This window comes from Schistocerca americana, chromosome 3, assembly GCF_021461395.2.
Source record: "Schistocerca americana isolate TAMUIC-IGC-003095 chromosome 3, iqSchAmer2.1, whole genome shotgun sequence".
NCBI classification, from domain to species: domain Eukaryota; kingdom Metazoa; phylum Arthropoda; class Insecta; order Orthoptera; family Acrididae; genus Schistocerca; species Schistocerca americana.
The window spans coordinates 700,500,966-700,519,223 of record NC_060121.1 but is presented as its reverse complement, the minus strand read 5'-3'; the positions used below and the strand labels follow the sequence as shown (position 1 = coordinate 700,519,223).

The window sequence follows — 18,258 nt, the reverse complement described above, 5'->3', positions numbered from 1 at the left end:
TTTCTTAACAACTATTGCTCAGCTCAGCCTACCGTGCACCATAGCAAGCTTTTCGGACTGGTTTGAGCATCCTGTATACAACAAATAATTGAAGACGTTGCATGTAAGTGCTACCCTGAGAGGAGGAATTCGGCATCGGTCTTCATCAAACCAGTCAAGAGACTTGTGTAGTGGTAGTACTAGTATTAGCAGTAGTAGTAGTTTTATTCATCCGTAGAGCTCTTTTACAAGGACACTGGACATGTCTTGGTATTACAGCTTAATAACAACAAAAATAAAGTAATTCACACATATAGAATTGAAAGATTTATGGGGCTAGAGTGATAAGGATGGGACAGGTAGTCGGCCGTGGCCTGATGGTACGAACTATCCCAGCATTTGCCTTAAATAGTTTAGGGGAACCATGAAAAACATAAATCAGGATGGTTGGTTGTAGATTGGAGCTTCCACCCTCGCGAATACAGGGACACTCTGTTTAAAACAGTGCTATCTCATTCGGTTTATCCACAGCCTAAAGTACTGTTTTACAAATAAGTTATTTAATAATGATAAAAGTCTAATGATACACTTTCCAATTATTTCTCACCCCCAGTCACTGCTCATACTACATACACATTGTTTGATATCCCCACACATACTATCAGCTGATATAAGGACCATTTTGTGCATCGCAACTTCCCATTTGCTGGACTGAAAAACTGAGTCACCATCCCTCTATAAACCTCTATAGCGAGTGAAATATTGAGCTCAGAAAGAAGATAGTACATTGCATAGCTTTGGGAGTAAGTATTTCCAGAAAAGGAAAAAAAGAAGGGAAAAAGTAATGTGAAAGTGTTACATGCGATGTTAAATGTTTTATTATCGTTATTTATTATTTGTGGTACATTTTTTACCAACCCTGTACTCAGTGTTGTCTAAATAATCCTTCATTGTAGAGAATGTTTCGGTAATAGGTATTTTAACTGCCTTTTTAAATAAGTTTGTTTTAGCAATTTCTTTAATCTCCACTGGTAATTTATCGTAAATTTTTATCTCTTGGGAGAAAATGCTGTTTTGTGTTTTATCTTCGTTCTTTCTTGGTTTATATAAGTTCAGCCTAGATCTTGTACCAAGGCCATGGACACAGCTGTTGGTACAGTAATTACCAATCTTATTTCTGATGTGTACAACCGTTTGGTAAATGTATTCACATAAAGCACTTAAAATCCTCATTATCTTCACAATGACCTCGGCTATTATTTTTGGTTATTATTTTTATGACTCTGTTGTGCAGTTTGAAAACTGTATTTATATTTTGTGCATTTGATCCCCGGAAAAGAATGTCATAGCTTTATTTATGTGTATAGCACGTAACTAAAACACACTGCCTGTTGCACACTGATGACACAACTCTTAAGGGCATACCATGCTGATGACATTCTGCTTGCAGGTATTTATGTGTGTTCTACCACTTCAACTGTGAATCAGTATTCAGTTCTAGAAATTTTTGCAAGTGTTATACTTCCTAACAGGTGCTATCTCCACTTAGTTTGAAAGTGCCATTTTTCCCCATTGAGACGGAAATTCTTCGTATTAATTTCCTTTCTGTTCCATGTTTCTTTATCGGTTATTCACCAATTGCCAGCTCCCTGGAGGATGGCATAAGGATGTTCTTTCGACGGTACAGACGATAGTGATGATGATGATGATGATGATGAGGATAATGATGGGACTAGTGACTATAACTTTTATTTTGGGGAGTGCCACATGTTGCTCGTTAGGCGTCGGACAGTCTTTCGATGGCGGTGAAATGGAAAGTACACACTCAGTAATGAGCTTTCAGGACAAATATCGGTTTATCTTCTTCGTAAAGACATTATGGATATAGCTTGTTGTTACAGTTCCACATGGGGCTGAAGGGCCAAACGTGTAATTGTGTCGTATGTCGTGCCATGTGATATGTGCTTGGATTGGGATACTGACACTATCTTGATACGGAAGAGTGTGTAAGGAGGGAAAGGAACATGGTGAAACTTTTATCGGAATTTCCTGTCGAGTAGCACCATAGGGTCCTTCACGCTATTTGATTCCGCAGAGACGCTTGCCATCTAACGCAAGTTAGCGTTTCCATGTTTTGTGATCAGGGAACATAGGTCCATTTCGACCTCAATTATAGCCACGAAAAATTTTCAGACTGCTGGAAATCGAACCGCACGCTGAGTTCTAAACTACACTCTTGGAAATGGAAAAAAGAACACATTGACACCGGTGTGTCAGACCCACCATACTTGCTCCGGACACTGCGAGAGGGCTGTACAAGCAATGATCACACGCACGGCACAGCGGACACACCAGGAACCGCGGTATTGGCCGTCGAATGGCGCTAGCTGCGCAGCATTTGTGCACCGCCGCCGTCAGTGTCAGCCAGTTTGCCGTGGCATACGGAGCTCCATCGCAGTCTTTAACACTGGTAGCATGCCGCGACAGCGTGGACGTGAACCGTATGTGCAGTTGACGGACTTTGAGCGAGGGCGTATAGTGGGCATGCGGGAGGCCGGGTGGACGTACCGCCGAATTGCTCAACACAGTACATCGATGTTGTCGCCAGTGGTCGGCGGAAGGTGCACGTGCCCGTCGACCTGGGACCGGACCGCAGCGACGCACGGATGCACGCCAAGACCGTAGGATCCTACGCAGTGCCGTAGGGGACCGCACCGCCACTTCCCAGCAAATTAGGGACACTGTTGCTCCTGGGGTATCGGCGAGGAACATTCGCAACCGTCTCCATGAAGCTGGGCTACGGTCCCGCACACCGTTAGGCCGTCTTCCGCTCACGCCCCAACATCGTGCAGCCCGCCTCCAGTGGTGTCGCGACAGGCGTGAATGGACGGACGAATGGAGACGTGTCGTCTTCAGCGATGAGAGTCGCTTCTGCCTTGGTGCCAATGATGGTCGTATGCGTGTTTGGCGCCGTGCAGGTGAGCGCCACAATCAGTACTGCATACGACCGAGGCACACAGGGCCAACACCCGGCATCATGGTGTGGGGAGCGATCTCCTACACTGGCCGTACACCACTGGTGATCGTCGAGGGGACACTGAATAGTGCACGGTACATCCAAACCGTCATCGAACCCATCGTTCTACCATTCCTAGACCGGCAAGGAAACTTGCTGTTCCAACAGGACAATGCACGTCCGCATGTATCCCGTGCCACCCAACGTGCTCTAGAAGGTGTAAGTCAACTACCCTGGCCAGCAAGATCTCCGGATCTGTCCCCCATTGAGCATGTTTGGAACTGGATGAAGCGTCGTCTCACGCGGTCTGCGCGTCCAGCACGAACGCTGGTCCAACTGAGGCGCCAGGTGGAAATGGCATGGCAAGCCGTTCCACAGGACTACATCCAGCATCTCTACGATCGTCTCCATGGGAGAATAGCAGCCTGCATTGCTGCGAAAGGTGGATATACACTGTACTAGTGCCGACATTGTGCATGCTCTGTTGCCTGTGTCTATGTGCCTGTGGTTCTGTCAGTGTGATCATGTGATGTATCTGACCCCAGGAATGTGTCAATAAAGTTTCCCCTTCCTGGGACAATGAATTCACGGTGTTCTTATTTCAATTTCCAGGAGTGTATGTTCGTTGAAAGGAATGAGGATAGCTTTCAGTTCGACAACATTGGTTTAGATTTCCAGCGGTTTTTCTAAATAACTTGAGGTGCGTGTTGGCATGGCTGCTTCAAATGGGCCCTGTACGTTTTCTTGCTTCTTTCTTACCCAGCTGAAGTGATGATCCTGCTGTAATGACTTCTCTGCGGGTTGGAAGTCATCTGTCCATCCTTGTACACTGCAACTCTCCGAAAATATGCCACTACGCCATCACGTTTCACTCACCTCAAGCATAGTGCGGGTTTTGACTCTGGTAAAGATCCGATGTACGCCACAATTGTGCGTCTTTCTCTTTACTCCTGCGTAAAATGTTAAAAGACATTCCTCATCCTTTGGTTCTTTTTTCTCGTGGTTAGTTACATGTTCCATATATCATTTGAACGATTCTTTTATCGAAATTATGTGGAATGAACCACGTACAGTATAAATACGTGATCACTGTTGACAGTAATAAATACTTTATTTTTTAGTCCTGCTAATGCAACTAGACTCAAAACCAAGGCGTCTTTTTTTCTCAGAATACCGGTTTTTAAATACAAGTTCTTCCATGGTGTAGAAGGAACTGTCAAGGGGAATTGACTTTAGGTAGGAGTTAAAACTTGCTTTGGCACCAGTCAGACATTTTATGCTGTTGGGGAAATTATGAAATTTTTTTGTTTCTGCATACTGAACTCGTTTCTGATCCACTGACAGCTTTAATAACGAGAAATAAAGGTCATTTTTTTCCTCTAACGTTGTAGTCGTGGATGTCACTGTTCTTCTCAAATTGTGATAGATAAATTATTATGAATTTGTGATGGCGCATTTAAAGTGGCTGTTTCCTTAAAGAAGTACCTACCTACATGATGCTCGTTGGTGAATACCACATATTATTCTGACTGATCGCTTTTGTTCAACGAGTAGTTTCGTTCCGATTGGTGAATTGCCCCCCCCCCCCCCCCCAGAAAATTATTCCGTAACACATTATTGAGTGGAAATACGCAAAATATTGCAGGAGGTGATTCGTTTTCTTTTTTCAATACTAGCAATTACACGAAGCGGAAAAGTAGGTGAATTAATTGTTCCATAAATTTTCGGGTGTGCAGCTGCGTAAATTCAGCTTCTTCTTCTAATATTTCGGCTGAATACAGTCCAGCCATCTTCAGAGAGAGCCGAGGTAACTAACGCTCCAGCACTTGCTCTGTCCTTCACCACCCGAGCACCGAAGCACTGCGTATGCGGCCAAAGATTCACAGGGCGCCAGAGACGTTGATGGGCGGCAAAGAGGTGTAACATATGCATGGAAATTAAATCTATGGCTGCGCAGTCGTTCCACACGGTGATATCGATGTGTTACGGAGAGATGCACCGTCGCGACGTCTTTGTGATTTAATTACAGAAATTGCGGGATTCCATAATTTGTCCAAGCTGAAGCCGCCATCTCTGTTAATTAAATTCGTCGCCAACCGAATTGCTTCTTTCACTACTGATTTCCAGAAAGGCTAAAATTTCGACATTATAGTACATCATAGCGCGCCCAGTGTCAATGCAGTGCTCCATCACGCAGATTAATTAGGTTGTAAGAGACTGGTGTACCTTCGGTGCTCTGTTCATCTCTCCTGGACTGTACGTGCCGTCTGTCCCATGTATTAACCGGGGGCACTCGCAGGGGATCTTATATACATCGGACAGACGGCACGTACAGTCCAGCAGAGATGCACAGAGCACCGCAGGTACACCAGTCTCTTACAACATAATTAATCTGCGCGGTGGAGCACTGTATTGACACTGGGCGCGCTATGGTGTGCGATAATGTCGAAATTTTAGTCTCGACTTCACCTTTCTGGGACTTAGTATTGAAAGAAGCAACTGAAATTCGGTTTGCACCGAATTTAATTAACAGAGATAGCAGCCAAAGCTTGGACATATCATCGAACCCGGCAATTCCTATAATTAAATCACAAAGACGTCGTGACACATCGCTATCACCGTGTGGAACGACTGCGCAGCCATAGATTTCATTTCCATGCAGATGTTACACCTCTTTGCCGCCTATCAACGTCTCTGGCGCCTTGTGTATCTTTGGCCGCATACTCAGTGCTTCGGTGCTCGGGTGTAAAAGGACGGAGCAAGTGCAGCAGCGTTAGTCACCTCGACTCACTCTGAAGATGGCTGGACGGTACTCAGCCGAAATATTAGAAGAAGAAGATGGATTCATGCGGCTGCACGCCCAAAGTTTTATGGAACAGTCTTTACGCCATGAAAATATGAAGAAGCACAACAGGTGAATTAATTGTTTGAATTGCTCAGTAATACGCTTCTTGCAGTTTAAGTTTTCATTAATATGCACGACCAAAAATTTGGTGGCTGAGAGGCAACTGGTACTTTTTTTTGTAGAACCTCCCAGGCCACCAATGACCATCAGCAGCTGCTGTTTTTAGCTCTTCAACGTAAGTCTAAATTTTACATGCTATGCATGAGTCTGTACGTCCAGAATCCATTACCATAATCACCATAATACTAGCGTTGACGAATTTCGAAGTGCTATCGATTTTTAATTTTACAGACAGGTTATGAATACGACGAGGACATCGTTACAAACGCTGTCATATTAAAATCGGAGTAGAAATCAATTTTACTTTTGTCGAAGGAAGAATCCTATACAGGTTAGATCTTACAAAAAAATGAAAACACTAACCATCGATTGTTAATCACGCAGTTCATTAGAACAAATAGCGCCGTTATTGATCTCGAACAACTGATTCATAGCAGGAATAAAATTAGCTTTAATTTTTGCTGTGCATGTGAAGTTCGGTATCTTTCGTAGGGTGCAAGTTACTTTAGCTGATGGAGCCCTATATAAAAAAAGGATGTGACAGAAAGGACTACATTACTGTAATTTGCCCCAGCGCTGAGTTAAATTAACGTAAAGAACTTTATATGACAAGAGCTGAGTTACTTTTGTGTCACTGTTAACGAAATGCCTGCGTCATTTTATAACAGCTTTGACTACTTCTGATAAAGTTCATATACGCGGAATAGTAGGCAGGGTTACTCATTACTCACATAATTACTGATCACGAGACTCTGATCCCTCGATAGAGTTCTTTCTGGAGCTTCGCTGCCCAGTGTTGGCCAACAGTCGGCGGTGAGCGGTTGGAATTGGATGCTTTTTTCTGAGCGGCTGGTCTGCATCGCGTCGCAGCGAGTACGTGGCCCCTAGACAGAAGTGCAGTGACATGAGGAGAGGCGAGGAGGAGCCATCGAGACCACCCAGGGCGCCGCAGTTCGCAGCCGCCGGCAGCGCCTCTGCCGGCCCTCCGAGTCTCACCGTTACCTAACTTCCTGCCGATAACACTTCTCTCCTTTTTCCTCAGATAATCGATGGAAAATGGAAAAAGGCTAGGAAACCGGACTACCAGTTCTGCATTACGTAACGATGTAATGCGTTACGAGCACGAGGTCTCTGTGGTCCAGACATGATTAGTGTAGCGCACTGGTTAAGACATTGGAGGTTCAGGGTCCACACTCCATTCCCGCTATCATTTCCTGGTTTCTCCATAGTCTCATTGAATCAGATGTGCCCGAATGGCGGAATAAATAGGTGTCGGGTTTCTGCCCAGTCCTTATGTGTCAGATGCTATACCTGTCAGGTATCAAGAGAGGTGCGTTTTACATTACCGTGGTAGTTGGGTAGTTGGAAGCTTTCTTTCATGATAACGGCGGTATGAGTGTGTACGTTATGCTAAAACAACAAGTATCAGTTTAACTAATGGTATGAGGATTAGTAACTTTTCAGGGCCAATGTGAATGAAAATTATGAGGTCGGAGGCCTTACTGACAGCACTAACAGGCAATATACCGTTGTATACAACTTCGACAAATCATTTTAATATAATAAAAATTCCGCTTCACTTACTTGTAATTTCTTATTTATTGCACGACCGGTTTCGAAGCCAAATATACTGTGTGATCATAAGTACCCGAACACCTGGCTGAAAATGGGTTCGTAGCGCCCTCCATCGGCAATGCTAGAATTCAGTATGGTGTTGGTCCACCCTTAGCCTTGATGACAGCTTCCACTCTCGCAGGCATACGTTCACTCAGGTGCTAGAAGGTTTCCTTGGAAATGGCAGCCCATTCTTCACGGAGTGCTACACTGATGTCGGTCGGTGAGGCCTGTCACGAAGTCGGCGTTCCAAATCGTCCCAAATGTGTTCTGTAGGATTTACGTCAGGACTCGGTACAGGCCGGTCCATTACAGCGATGTTATTGTCATGTAAGCACTTTGCCACAGGCCATGCATTATGAACAGGTGCTCGATCATGTTGAAAGATGCAATCGCCACCCCCGGATTGCTCTTCAACAGTGGGAAGCTGGAAGATGCTTGAAACATCAGTGAAGGCCTTTGCTGTGATAGTGCCACGCAAATCAAAAATGGGTGCAAGCCCCTTCCATGAAAAACACGACCACACCACAACACCACCGCCTTCGAATTTTATTGTTGGCACTACGCACGCTGGCAGATGACGTTCACCGGGCATTCACGATACCCACACCCTGCCATCGGATCGCCACATCGTGCACCGTGATTCGTCACTCCAGACAACATGTTTCCACTGTTAAATCGTCCATTGCTTACCCTCCTTTGACGAAACGAGACGTCGTCTGGCGTTTACCGGCTTGATGTGTGGCTTATGAGCAGCCACTCGACCGTGAAATCCAAGGTTTCTCACCTCCGGCCTAACTGTCATAGTACTTGCAGTGGATCCTGATGCAGTTTGGAATTCCTGTGTGATCGTCTGGATAGATGTCTGCCTATTACACATTACGACCCTCTTCAACTTTCGGTGGCCTCTGTCAGTCAATACAGGAGGTCGCCTGTACGCTTTTGTGCTGTACGTGTCCCTTCACGTTTCCACTTCAATATCACATCGGAAACAGTGGTCATAGTGATGTTTAGGAGTGTGAAAATCTCGCGTACAGACGTATGGCACAAGTGATCCCCTGTCATCTGACCACATTCGAAGTCCGTGAGTTCCGCAGAACGCTCCATTCTGCTCTCTCACTATGTCTAATGACTACTGATGTCGCTGATATGGAGTACCTGGCAGTAGGTGGCAGCACAATGCACCTTATATGAGAAACGTAGGTTTTTTTGGGGTGTCCGGATACTTTTGATCACATAGTGTAATTATAGAGCCGTAAACATGTGGCGGTCGAGTCAGTCATGGGGAGTCACAGCCACACCAATATCACTTCCGAATAGTGGTGACGAAGCGTGCGCCACAATTTCTGATACTAGCTCCCGTGCGGTTGTTTAATGTGGACCAGATTTTTGTTCTATTAATATGTCCTTCATTTGCGGATGTGCCTCTGATCAAATATTTTACCGAGAAAATCAATGTATATGAGGAAAATTGTGCAATACGTCCGAAACATTGACATTCTTTACTGTTTTAAATTTTTAATATGATAACACGCCAGTACACCACGGATGATTTTAATACAATCGTTAGCGGCAGGGAAGTCCACAGATTTATATTCAAATCACGATTCAGACAGCTGATTGTAAGAAGAGGTGCGAGGATTTAGCCGTACTCTAGCAACTTTTTTCCTACAAAAACATTAAAGCAAGTTTTCACATTGTTTTGTTTAAAATCATCTTACACATCAACTAATATGAACAATCTCGTGTCAGTCTCTCCAAATTAGCACTTCAACGTGCTTAGCACATTTTACGAAAGAGCTTTTAGTTAATTTTCAAAATGGCTTTTAATGGGGCAAGAAGTAGATTGGCCGTGTTCCGAAGATGAAGACCAAAATTGCCGGCGCGGGTTTCCCTCCAACTTTCCGATAAATATCTCTAAGCAAATACAAAACTGCACGGTATCACAGACCGAAACGCATGTCTTCACATATAAAATCAATTAATTCCTCCCATTCATTCTCACAGAAACTATAGAAGATATATAAGGGATAATAATAAAGTTAGGAGCAAGATTTCAGCTACATACTATCATTTTTTTCCCATAATTAAACAGCTGGAACTAGTCACTGTCTTAAAGCTTTGATGGTAGCATTTGTAAAAATGGTGGCTACACAGGGCATCTTTCTTAGGCCCAAGAAGATGCAAGCCTGAAGATGCTAAATCAGGGCTATACAATGCGTGTGATAGGACAGTTCAGGCAAATTTGGCAGTGTTGTGTGGCCTGACATTATCGTCGTGAAAGGGGACGTTTGTTTTATTCTCTGGCCTGACTCCTGAAACTGAGCTTATGTTGTAGCGTACTGAATTGGCCCCAGTACAAATAACCACACCATGCCCATCTCAGAAAACTGTGCACTTTGCCTGCTGATGGTTGCGTCTGAAACTTCTTCTCTGATGGTGTTGCCACTTAACAGATTGCTTTCTAGATTCCAGATTGTGACCCAACTTTTCATCTCCCGTGATGATGGTGTTTACGTTCGTTCAGCAGGTTTCAATAAATTTTCATCCCATAATTTTTGGCCTCAGGTGAGCTTCGTGAGATCCATCCGGCACACACTTTGCAATAATCAAGGTTGCGATACGTCTTATCTAAGGCATATTGCAGCTGACATTGAGCCGAATACACAGTTCCTTGTACGTAAGCCCCCAGTCATCACGGATGAGCGGGATCGGTTGGGACATGGCTCTTCAGGATATTTTCGGCGCCATTGAAACACAGTAGATGAGAGTTCTCAGACTTCCACCTCCAGCAAGCCTTGGTTTAGAAGTTTAATAAATTTTCTTAATCTGTTTTAAATTAAAGCATTTACGTTATGTGTCTTGAAGTCTTTTTCTGAAATTACAAAAATTACTCTGATAAAATAAGGTTTTTCCAAATTTGAAATTATTTTTTAAGTTACAACATGTTCATGTACCTAGGGACGAATATTCTATTCATATTTAAAAATGTTGCAACCGAGAAAACGTTGTGGAAAGTGCATGTAGGTAATGTAGAGCCCGCACATTCCCACTTGTTCAGTGCTTGCTTTGTGTTACGCTATTGACCGATAAACAGCCACTGAAATCAAATTAATAAGAAATGTTATTAAAACCATTTGCAAATAAAAACATTCTGAAATAAAAGCTATTGACTGGTAAAGCAAAATTTCATTTTCGAGACAGAGAAAATTGTTAAGACATTAGGGAAACTTAGTTCTCCCCAAATATCACGAGTCCTATTATAAAGAGAATTTCTTTTTTAAAGCACAAGATGGTGCAAGACTGACTATGTATGACTTAATAGCCCACAAGTTCTGTAACTAGTTTTAAAAATGTACAGAATTTTACTCACTATGAAATTCTGTAACTGAAGAAGTAACAACATCATCAAAATACTATGTGACTCTAAAATATTTGAAAAAAAAGGCAGCCTAATGTCTACCAACAGCCGAAAGAGTAAAAGAAGCCGGAAAATGCTTACGGCGGTCTGTAGGGCGAGTTCCTCCATGTGATTCTAAAATCGGTCGCTAGGCAGAAACATCGACCAGAAACTAAGTACACTAGATACACTATCCTCAAGGCGCAAAGTTTCCTCTACATTACTCATGCTGTACCGTTCCCATCACGTTTAGTAAGCATCGATATATTTCACTTACCGCAGTTTTTTCAGCAATGACGAATTCTGAGATGCGTGTCTGTCTTATACACAGCTCCACGTCAGACGTCATTGTGGAACTCTGCCGCCATCTATCGCAGAACACCGGAACCAACAGCAAATTTCCGGGAATATTTCAATAACTGGTACTAGGCGAACGTAATTTGCCTCTAACACTCAAAGGTAACTAAAGAAATAGGAAGCATTAGTTTCAGAATAATTCTCGTATCACTGCTTTCTTCTTCTAGAGAGTTACAGCGTGCAGTTAAGAGGATACCTCGCCCCATTTACAAAATCTACAGTTACCGTTGTACGCAATGTATCTCGGCAAATACAAACGTTAAAATTATTAATTCTACTTGCGAATATTCTCATCTTTTAGTAAAACTTGTCCTTCTGTAATGCTAGCCAGTGCCACGCCCATGGAACATCGCGTTTACCACATCAATCCAAATAGTTTCAAGACTATTGTGTACAGTTCGTACACAGCGGTAAGCAAAGGTGAATTACAGAATGGTGCAGCAGCTGTCATCGTAGAAATGCTGCACAGGAGCAGATATGATTAGCGAATAAGTTAACACAATAAAAAGAAGATTTACTTAACAGCCGCGCGTGATTAGCCGAGCGGTCTAGGGCGCTGCACTCATGGACTGTGCGGCTGGTCCCGGCGTACGTTGAGTCCTACCTCGGGCACGGGTTTGTGTGTTTGTCCTTTAATTTAGGTTAATTAGTGTGTAAGCTTAGGGACTGATGACCTTAGCAGTTAAGTCCCATAAGATTTCACACACATTTGACATTTTTTTTATTTACTTAACACGTATTTCTGCAAACGCACGAAGATTAATCATGAATACCGCAGCAAGAAGCATAGTCCAGCTCATCATTGTCAACAAAGATGGAGCACGAACGAATGTGTCCTAGCTTAGCGGCTCTAAACACAGATGAGGTGAGAGGCTGCTGCCGGCCGTCTTGTATTGAGGCAGCGGAAGGCGCACCTGCTACACAGCCGCTGCAGGCCTGGCGCAGCGGGGAAAACGCCATTTGCTCTGCTGCACCCCGCGCCACCGGTGTCGGTGTCAGGCGGAAACTTGTAATTCTGTTACCAGCCCTGATACGCCGTAGAGTGATCTCGATGGGTGATACCACAAAGACTGGATTAACAAAAACCAAAGAAAATTTAAGAAGGTTATTTTAATGCTACTGGTGTTCTGCGTAGTCCTCCTTGACTTCAGTATAACGCACCGGTCTTTCATATAACCGCATAAAACGATCAGAAAATTCCTTATTTGAGATCGTGCTCAACTCATGCGTGACACTGCCTCTAAAGTCTGCTACGTCGTCAAATCGTTGACCGTTCATTTGAATTTCGGCACTTTGTCGCTATTACTTTTTACAACAAAGATTTATTCGCGTTTAGCATTTGAAACAAGTCACGGCAGGCGTCCACGATTGTTTGTGTTTTTCTGGAGTCAAAATGAGCGGGACACGCTTTCCACAAACTTTTCCCTTCTCCAAAAGCTTCTACAGAATGCCGTGCATAGTTGCTTTAGATACGTTGCTGCGTTGGGATTTGTGACGCAACAACGTTGACACCCTGCGGCCGTACGTCCACTACTGAACACTGCCTGCTAGCAGCTGAGTGGTGGTGGAATGCACATCGGTTGTTTACAATTGGTTGTTGAATATGCCACCGTAGTTAGTACGCTGACGTCGCTTACATGCCAGGAATAAAATCAGGCTCGGAATCTTTTCGACGGACTTAGTGTGCTGTTGGCTGCGCGTTCGAAATGATGCGAGTATTCGTTAGCTATGAAAGCGTGAGAGCGGGCCCCTAGTAGGCGAGCGGGTTAGTCGTCGTCTCGGCCGCTCGCCTTATCTGCCCGGCCTCCCGGAGCAATGGTCCGGCCGCAGCGGCCGTCGTCGCGTGTCCGAACGTCAACAAACGGTGCGCGTGGGATCACGGCGTGCAGCGTAAACACGCCGCCGCCAGTCATCGTCATTAGGCGCTGCGTCAGCAAACAGCCGCGGGCCGCGGGCCGGGGAACTCACCTCACCTCGCCTCGGCCGGCCGCCGCCATCGGCCACACAACCTGACCACGGCCAGCCACCGTTTATGTGTTTCAAATAAAGTCTAAAAGTAGTTATTTGGATTTAATAATAAGTAGAATACGTGCAGTGAATGGCACGTTACGTTCTTTAACGTGCTGGAGCTCATAAAAGTTTCTAGTGGTTTAAATTTTGCACGTTAGAGGACGTAACCTTACGCTCGACTTGGACGCCCCCTCCGTTGCATATATGTTACACTTTTATTAAATCCAAATAATCAACTTTAGCATTTATTTGGAAAAAAACATGCAATATGAAAATCTGAAACACTCTCGAATAACTCTTCTTAAGCTAATGTATCCTAATAGTTTTAACGTATAGAACTGCAGGCCTATAGTTTTATCTCATGGTGTCCTTCGGCGCAAAACCTTTTAAATCCACTTGACTTTTACTATTCTCGTCCAGCCAATCATCGTAGGTCGTACCACTCGATCCTTCCAGCTCCTGGATTTCTCCCTTACCGTCTGCGCCCGTCCTGTTCGCCTCACCCCCACCCTCACCTACCTTGGCCTCACCATTGACCGTCACCTCACCTGGATCCCTCATCTCTGCTCCATCCAATCCAAAGCCCACAACCGCCTCCGATTCCTCAAACTCCTCTCTGGCTGGACATGACGGTTGCACCCCTCTACCATCGTCTACACCTGCAAATCCTTAATCCGTCCCATCTTCTGTTATGCCAGTCCCCCCCAAAATTCTGTAAGTCCCTCCAGATCCTTGAGCGTCATGCACTCCGCCTCGCCTTCCGTATACGCCTCCTGTCCCCCACACGGATCCTCTACGACCTGAGTCATTTCCCCCATCTGCTCCTATTCCTCGAACATATCCACATAATCTACACCTCCCGTCGCCTTGATCCCCCTCACCCCCTGGTTGCTCTTCTCCTCTCCAACCCATCCCTCTGCCACGCCTTCACTGTTGTGTCTCCCCTACCCTCCATCTCTACACTCTTCATCTCCTTTCCCAAGGTGGCTTCCATCAACTCCCCCTCCCTGATGATGGCCTATCTCCCTCCATTTATCCCTCCTATCAACTCTGATCCTCCCCCCTCCTTTCCTTTGTCCTTTTCCCGGGCTCCATATCCCCTTCCCCTCACCCCTCCATTCTGTTTATTTCCCTCCTACCCTCTTTCTGCCTCCCCTCTCTCCCCCAAGCCCTTTTGCGTTTTTCACCCTCTGACCTTCCCCATTCCCTCTCGTGTCTACCCTGCTCCCCCCTTCTGAGTCCTCTCCCTTCGTCGTCCCCCCCCCCCCCCGCCTTCCGTTTTTCCCCTCCTCCCCCTCTTCTTCCTCCTCCTTTGTCCAGGTCCCCCCTCCCATCTCCCCTTTGCCCTTGCCTGTGGAGTGTCATCTTCGTGCCGACCTTTTAGTGCAGCATTCCTACTGATTGTTCAGTGTTGCGCGTCTTTTGCGAAGTGTTGCAAATGGACATCATGCTGTCGCCGTGTTTTTCGTTTTTTCTTTTTTTTTAATTCTCTGTATACTTTTTCCATGTCTGCTTCCTTTGTATTTTGTTATCATCACCTACCACTAGTTTTATGTTTTAACTTTCCACAATTTTCCGCCGATTTACATTTTACATCACCGTTTTATCGCCTGTTTTTATTGTTTCTTATCTTCATATGTTTTAAAAATTCTGTAGGCTAAAGAGCGGCGTACTAAGCTGCTTCCAGCCCGCCCCCTTCGGAAGGGGGGGGATCGAAATCCAATAAAGGAAAAAAAACTATTCTGCTCGTTGCAGCATGACGTAAGTTATGTAACGTTTTTTGTAGTTAGACTGCATATATGTGAGACTGCCTCACAGCTCCTATTATGTGTATAATTTTTTGTATATATCCATATTATATACTGAGAATGCCAATTCCAAATGCTCTTGATAACGGCACCGTGATGTACCCATGGGTCTGCGCTGTGCTCTTCTGGCTGCTATAACTTTTCAAAAGTTTACACGGTCCCTTTTAGTTAGTCTGACGACCGGATTTCCATCCAGTCTTTTTATGTGTATGTGGTTGCCATAGAGCTTTGGTAACCGGCGCAATGAACTTCATGTGACACTTTTATGTAACTTGATGATGCTTAAACACGGGGAAACGCGTTACTTTAAATAAAAGTAACTTCGCGACAGTGACAGTTTTATATTCAGTATGTATCCTCATTTCACTTAACTACTCTTTTTCAGGAGGATGTAAATGTAATTAACGACGGTACCAGAGGCCACCTCTAATTTACCTTCTCTAAGCATTCACGCCTCGTCCATGTCGTCGGTGGCAATAGTGGGTCATGTACGGAGAGCAGGACCCACTCCTAAGCAGTACGGCTGCTGTAAAGTGCAGCGCCGATTACGTCCAGCCTTAGCAAAGCAGCTGAGCCAACGCCTCGCGCTGTGCCCGCAGGCTCCTGAGCGACGACGACAAGCGGCCGTTCGTGGAGGAGGCGGAGCGCCTGCGCATGATCCACAAGAGGGACCACCCCGACTACAAGTACCAGCCGCGCCGGCGCAAGGGCGGGGCCGCCGGGGGCGGAGGAGGCGCGGCCGGAGGCGGGGGCGGCGCCGGCGACGGCGGGGGCGGCGCGGGCGGCGCCCTGGCGCGCCAGCAGGAGCCGGCCGCCGCGCACGCGCACTCGCACGCCGCCGCGGGGTCGCCGCCGCCGCTGCACGCCGTCTCGCACCAGCACGGAGTCGTCTTCAGGTGCGTGTCTAGCCAACGTTTTGCAACTCCGAATCCCGTAGATTAAGCTCTCAGGAATGGGGCCCTGCTCTACTTTGTCCATGTAACAGCCACTGCTGTCCATAACAAGGGTAGAGCAGCATGGAAGGCCGTTCAAAACAATCCCTCCGATTTCACTTGAATTAAGCTAGAAACGGGGGGTGAATTTCGACTTAAGCGTAGGACTACGCAGAACAATAAGAGATTTATAAATGAATATCTTTTGCTTACACCTATACACAACCTCGGCTGCTTTTGAGGATTACGTTTGAGATCAAAGTTTTCATTTAGTTCCGCGTTCTGGTCCTAAAACGTCAATGCGGTCTGACCGACAGCCGTGCCATCCTCAGCCAATGCCGTCATCAGATGCGGAATGGAGGAGCACGTGGTCAGCACACCGCTCTTTCGGTCTTTGTCGTTTTTTGTTTGTTTTTTTTTCTTTGGAACCTACTAATCGGTCGGTTAGCTCCTCAGTCGGCCTCACGAGGTTAACTGCACCCCGTACTAGTCTTCCCATCAAGAAAAAAACCGTGGCAGTACCAGGAATTGGACCCAGGTCCTCCACATTGCAGCCGCCGCACTCACTACTCAGCTACGGAGGAAGACTTAACTTTTCGTTTACATTTCATAAACGATCAGTGTCTAATCACAAAGGACAAACTTGCGAACGATAGTTAAAGTCGTCCCATACGTTTGCGTCCATTTGCAGAATTACTGCATTGGCTTCTGTTGCTGTGCGGCGACGGTCGCATATTATCCAATGTTGTTGGAGCTGGATGGAAACGCACATTGACTGTTTTTCACAGTGCCCCAACCTCACAAAAAGACTGCATATGGTAATAAGTTATCAATTCAATGAAAGCAAGTGTCAAGTTGGTTGTAGAGTATTAAGCTATCGAAGAAGTAAACTACAGCGACATATAGCTACAGCCAGTTTAACACCTGCTTTCATTGAATGGATAACTGTACTACCATGGTGCGGCAGCGTTCTCGCTTCCCACGCCCGGGTTCCCGGGTTCGATTCCCGGCGGGGTCAGGGATTTTCTCTGCCTCGTGATGACTGGGTGTTGTGTGATGTCCTTAGGTTAGTTAGGTTTAAGTAGTTCTAAGTTCTAGGGGACTGATGACCATAGCTGTTAAGTCCCATAGTGCTCAGAGCCATTTGAACCATTTTTTGTACTACCATATGCAATCTTTATGGAATGAGAATTGTATTACGGTATAGATTCCATGTACTCAGTTTTTTGAGCCTAAAACCAGATCTACATGCAAGCACTGAAATATCTGCGCATACAGCGTTTGCCGCGATTATGCTTTATACAGGCATGTGCCATTCATTTTTCATAATTTATGTACATTGTCCCATAGTTTATATCTGAAAATGATTTTTTTAAATGAGTAGCACTTAATAAAGAATTATGCGATCAAGATACTTCCATAACTGCAATTTGTGTGAAATTTGAATCGTCGCCTACCTCTACTAAGGAATACATCCTGCGTAATTGAAGACTACTCTGATGCGGCTCCCCATGCTACTCTTATCTTTTATCCAGCGAAAGCCCTACTATCACTGCAATCTGTATCCATTTCTATTTGAACCTGCTTACTGCATTCATCTCTTGTTCCCCTTCCACAATAATTTTTAATCCTGCCCCCTCCACTCTACATTCCAGTACTAGATTGATAATTCCTTGCATCCAGTCCTGTCAACCCTTCCCTTCTTTTAATCAAGTGGTGCCACAAATTTCTTTTCTTATATCCGTTCAATACTTCTTCGTTAGTATGGGCCATCTGCCTATTTCAATTTCAGCTTTCTTCAGTAGCAACACATTTCTGAACCTTCTACTCTCTTCTTGTCTGAACTACTTATCACCCACGTTTCACTCCCATACAAGGCAGATCAAATATGGCAGAAGGTATAGATTCCATCTAAATTTCTGAAATCTGAGATTCAAGTTGATGTGTAGAAGCAACACTAAAGACAAGACACTTTCACAAGATTTCTATACCTGGAAAAAAAGTTCAGCAATGTAAAATGGTGCAAATGTTCGAAATTCTGAGAAAAATGCGAGTAATCTATAAGGAAATACAGGTGATATACAATATGTACAAGAAATAAGAGAGAACTATAGGACTGGAAGACCAATAACGAAGTACTCGGCTTAGAAAGGAAGTGAGGCAGGGATGCAGTCTTT

General features: G+C 45.0%; 1 protein-coding gene across 1 annotated transcript in view; it reads left to right on the top strand.

The window, feature by feature from the left end:
• The window catches only part of LOC124606321 (transcription factor SOX-1-like), a 118,965-nt gene that overhangs the window by 27,973 nt on the left and 72,734 nt on the right, over positions 1-18,258 (top strand). The window contains exon 3 of the mRNA XM_047138304.1: positions 15,749-16,045. Within this exon, the coding sequence (XP_046994260.1) occupies positions 15,749-16,045 (297 nt within the window). The remainder of the gene's footprint in view (positions 1-15,748; positions 16,046-18,258) is intronic.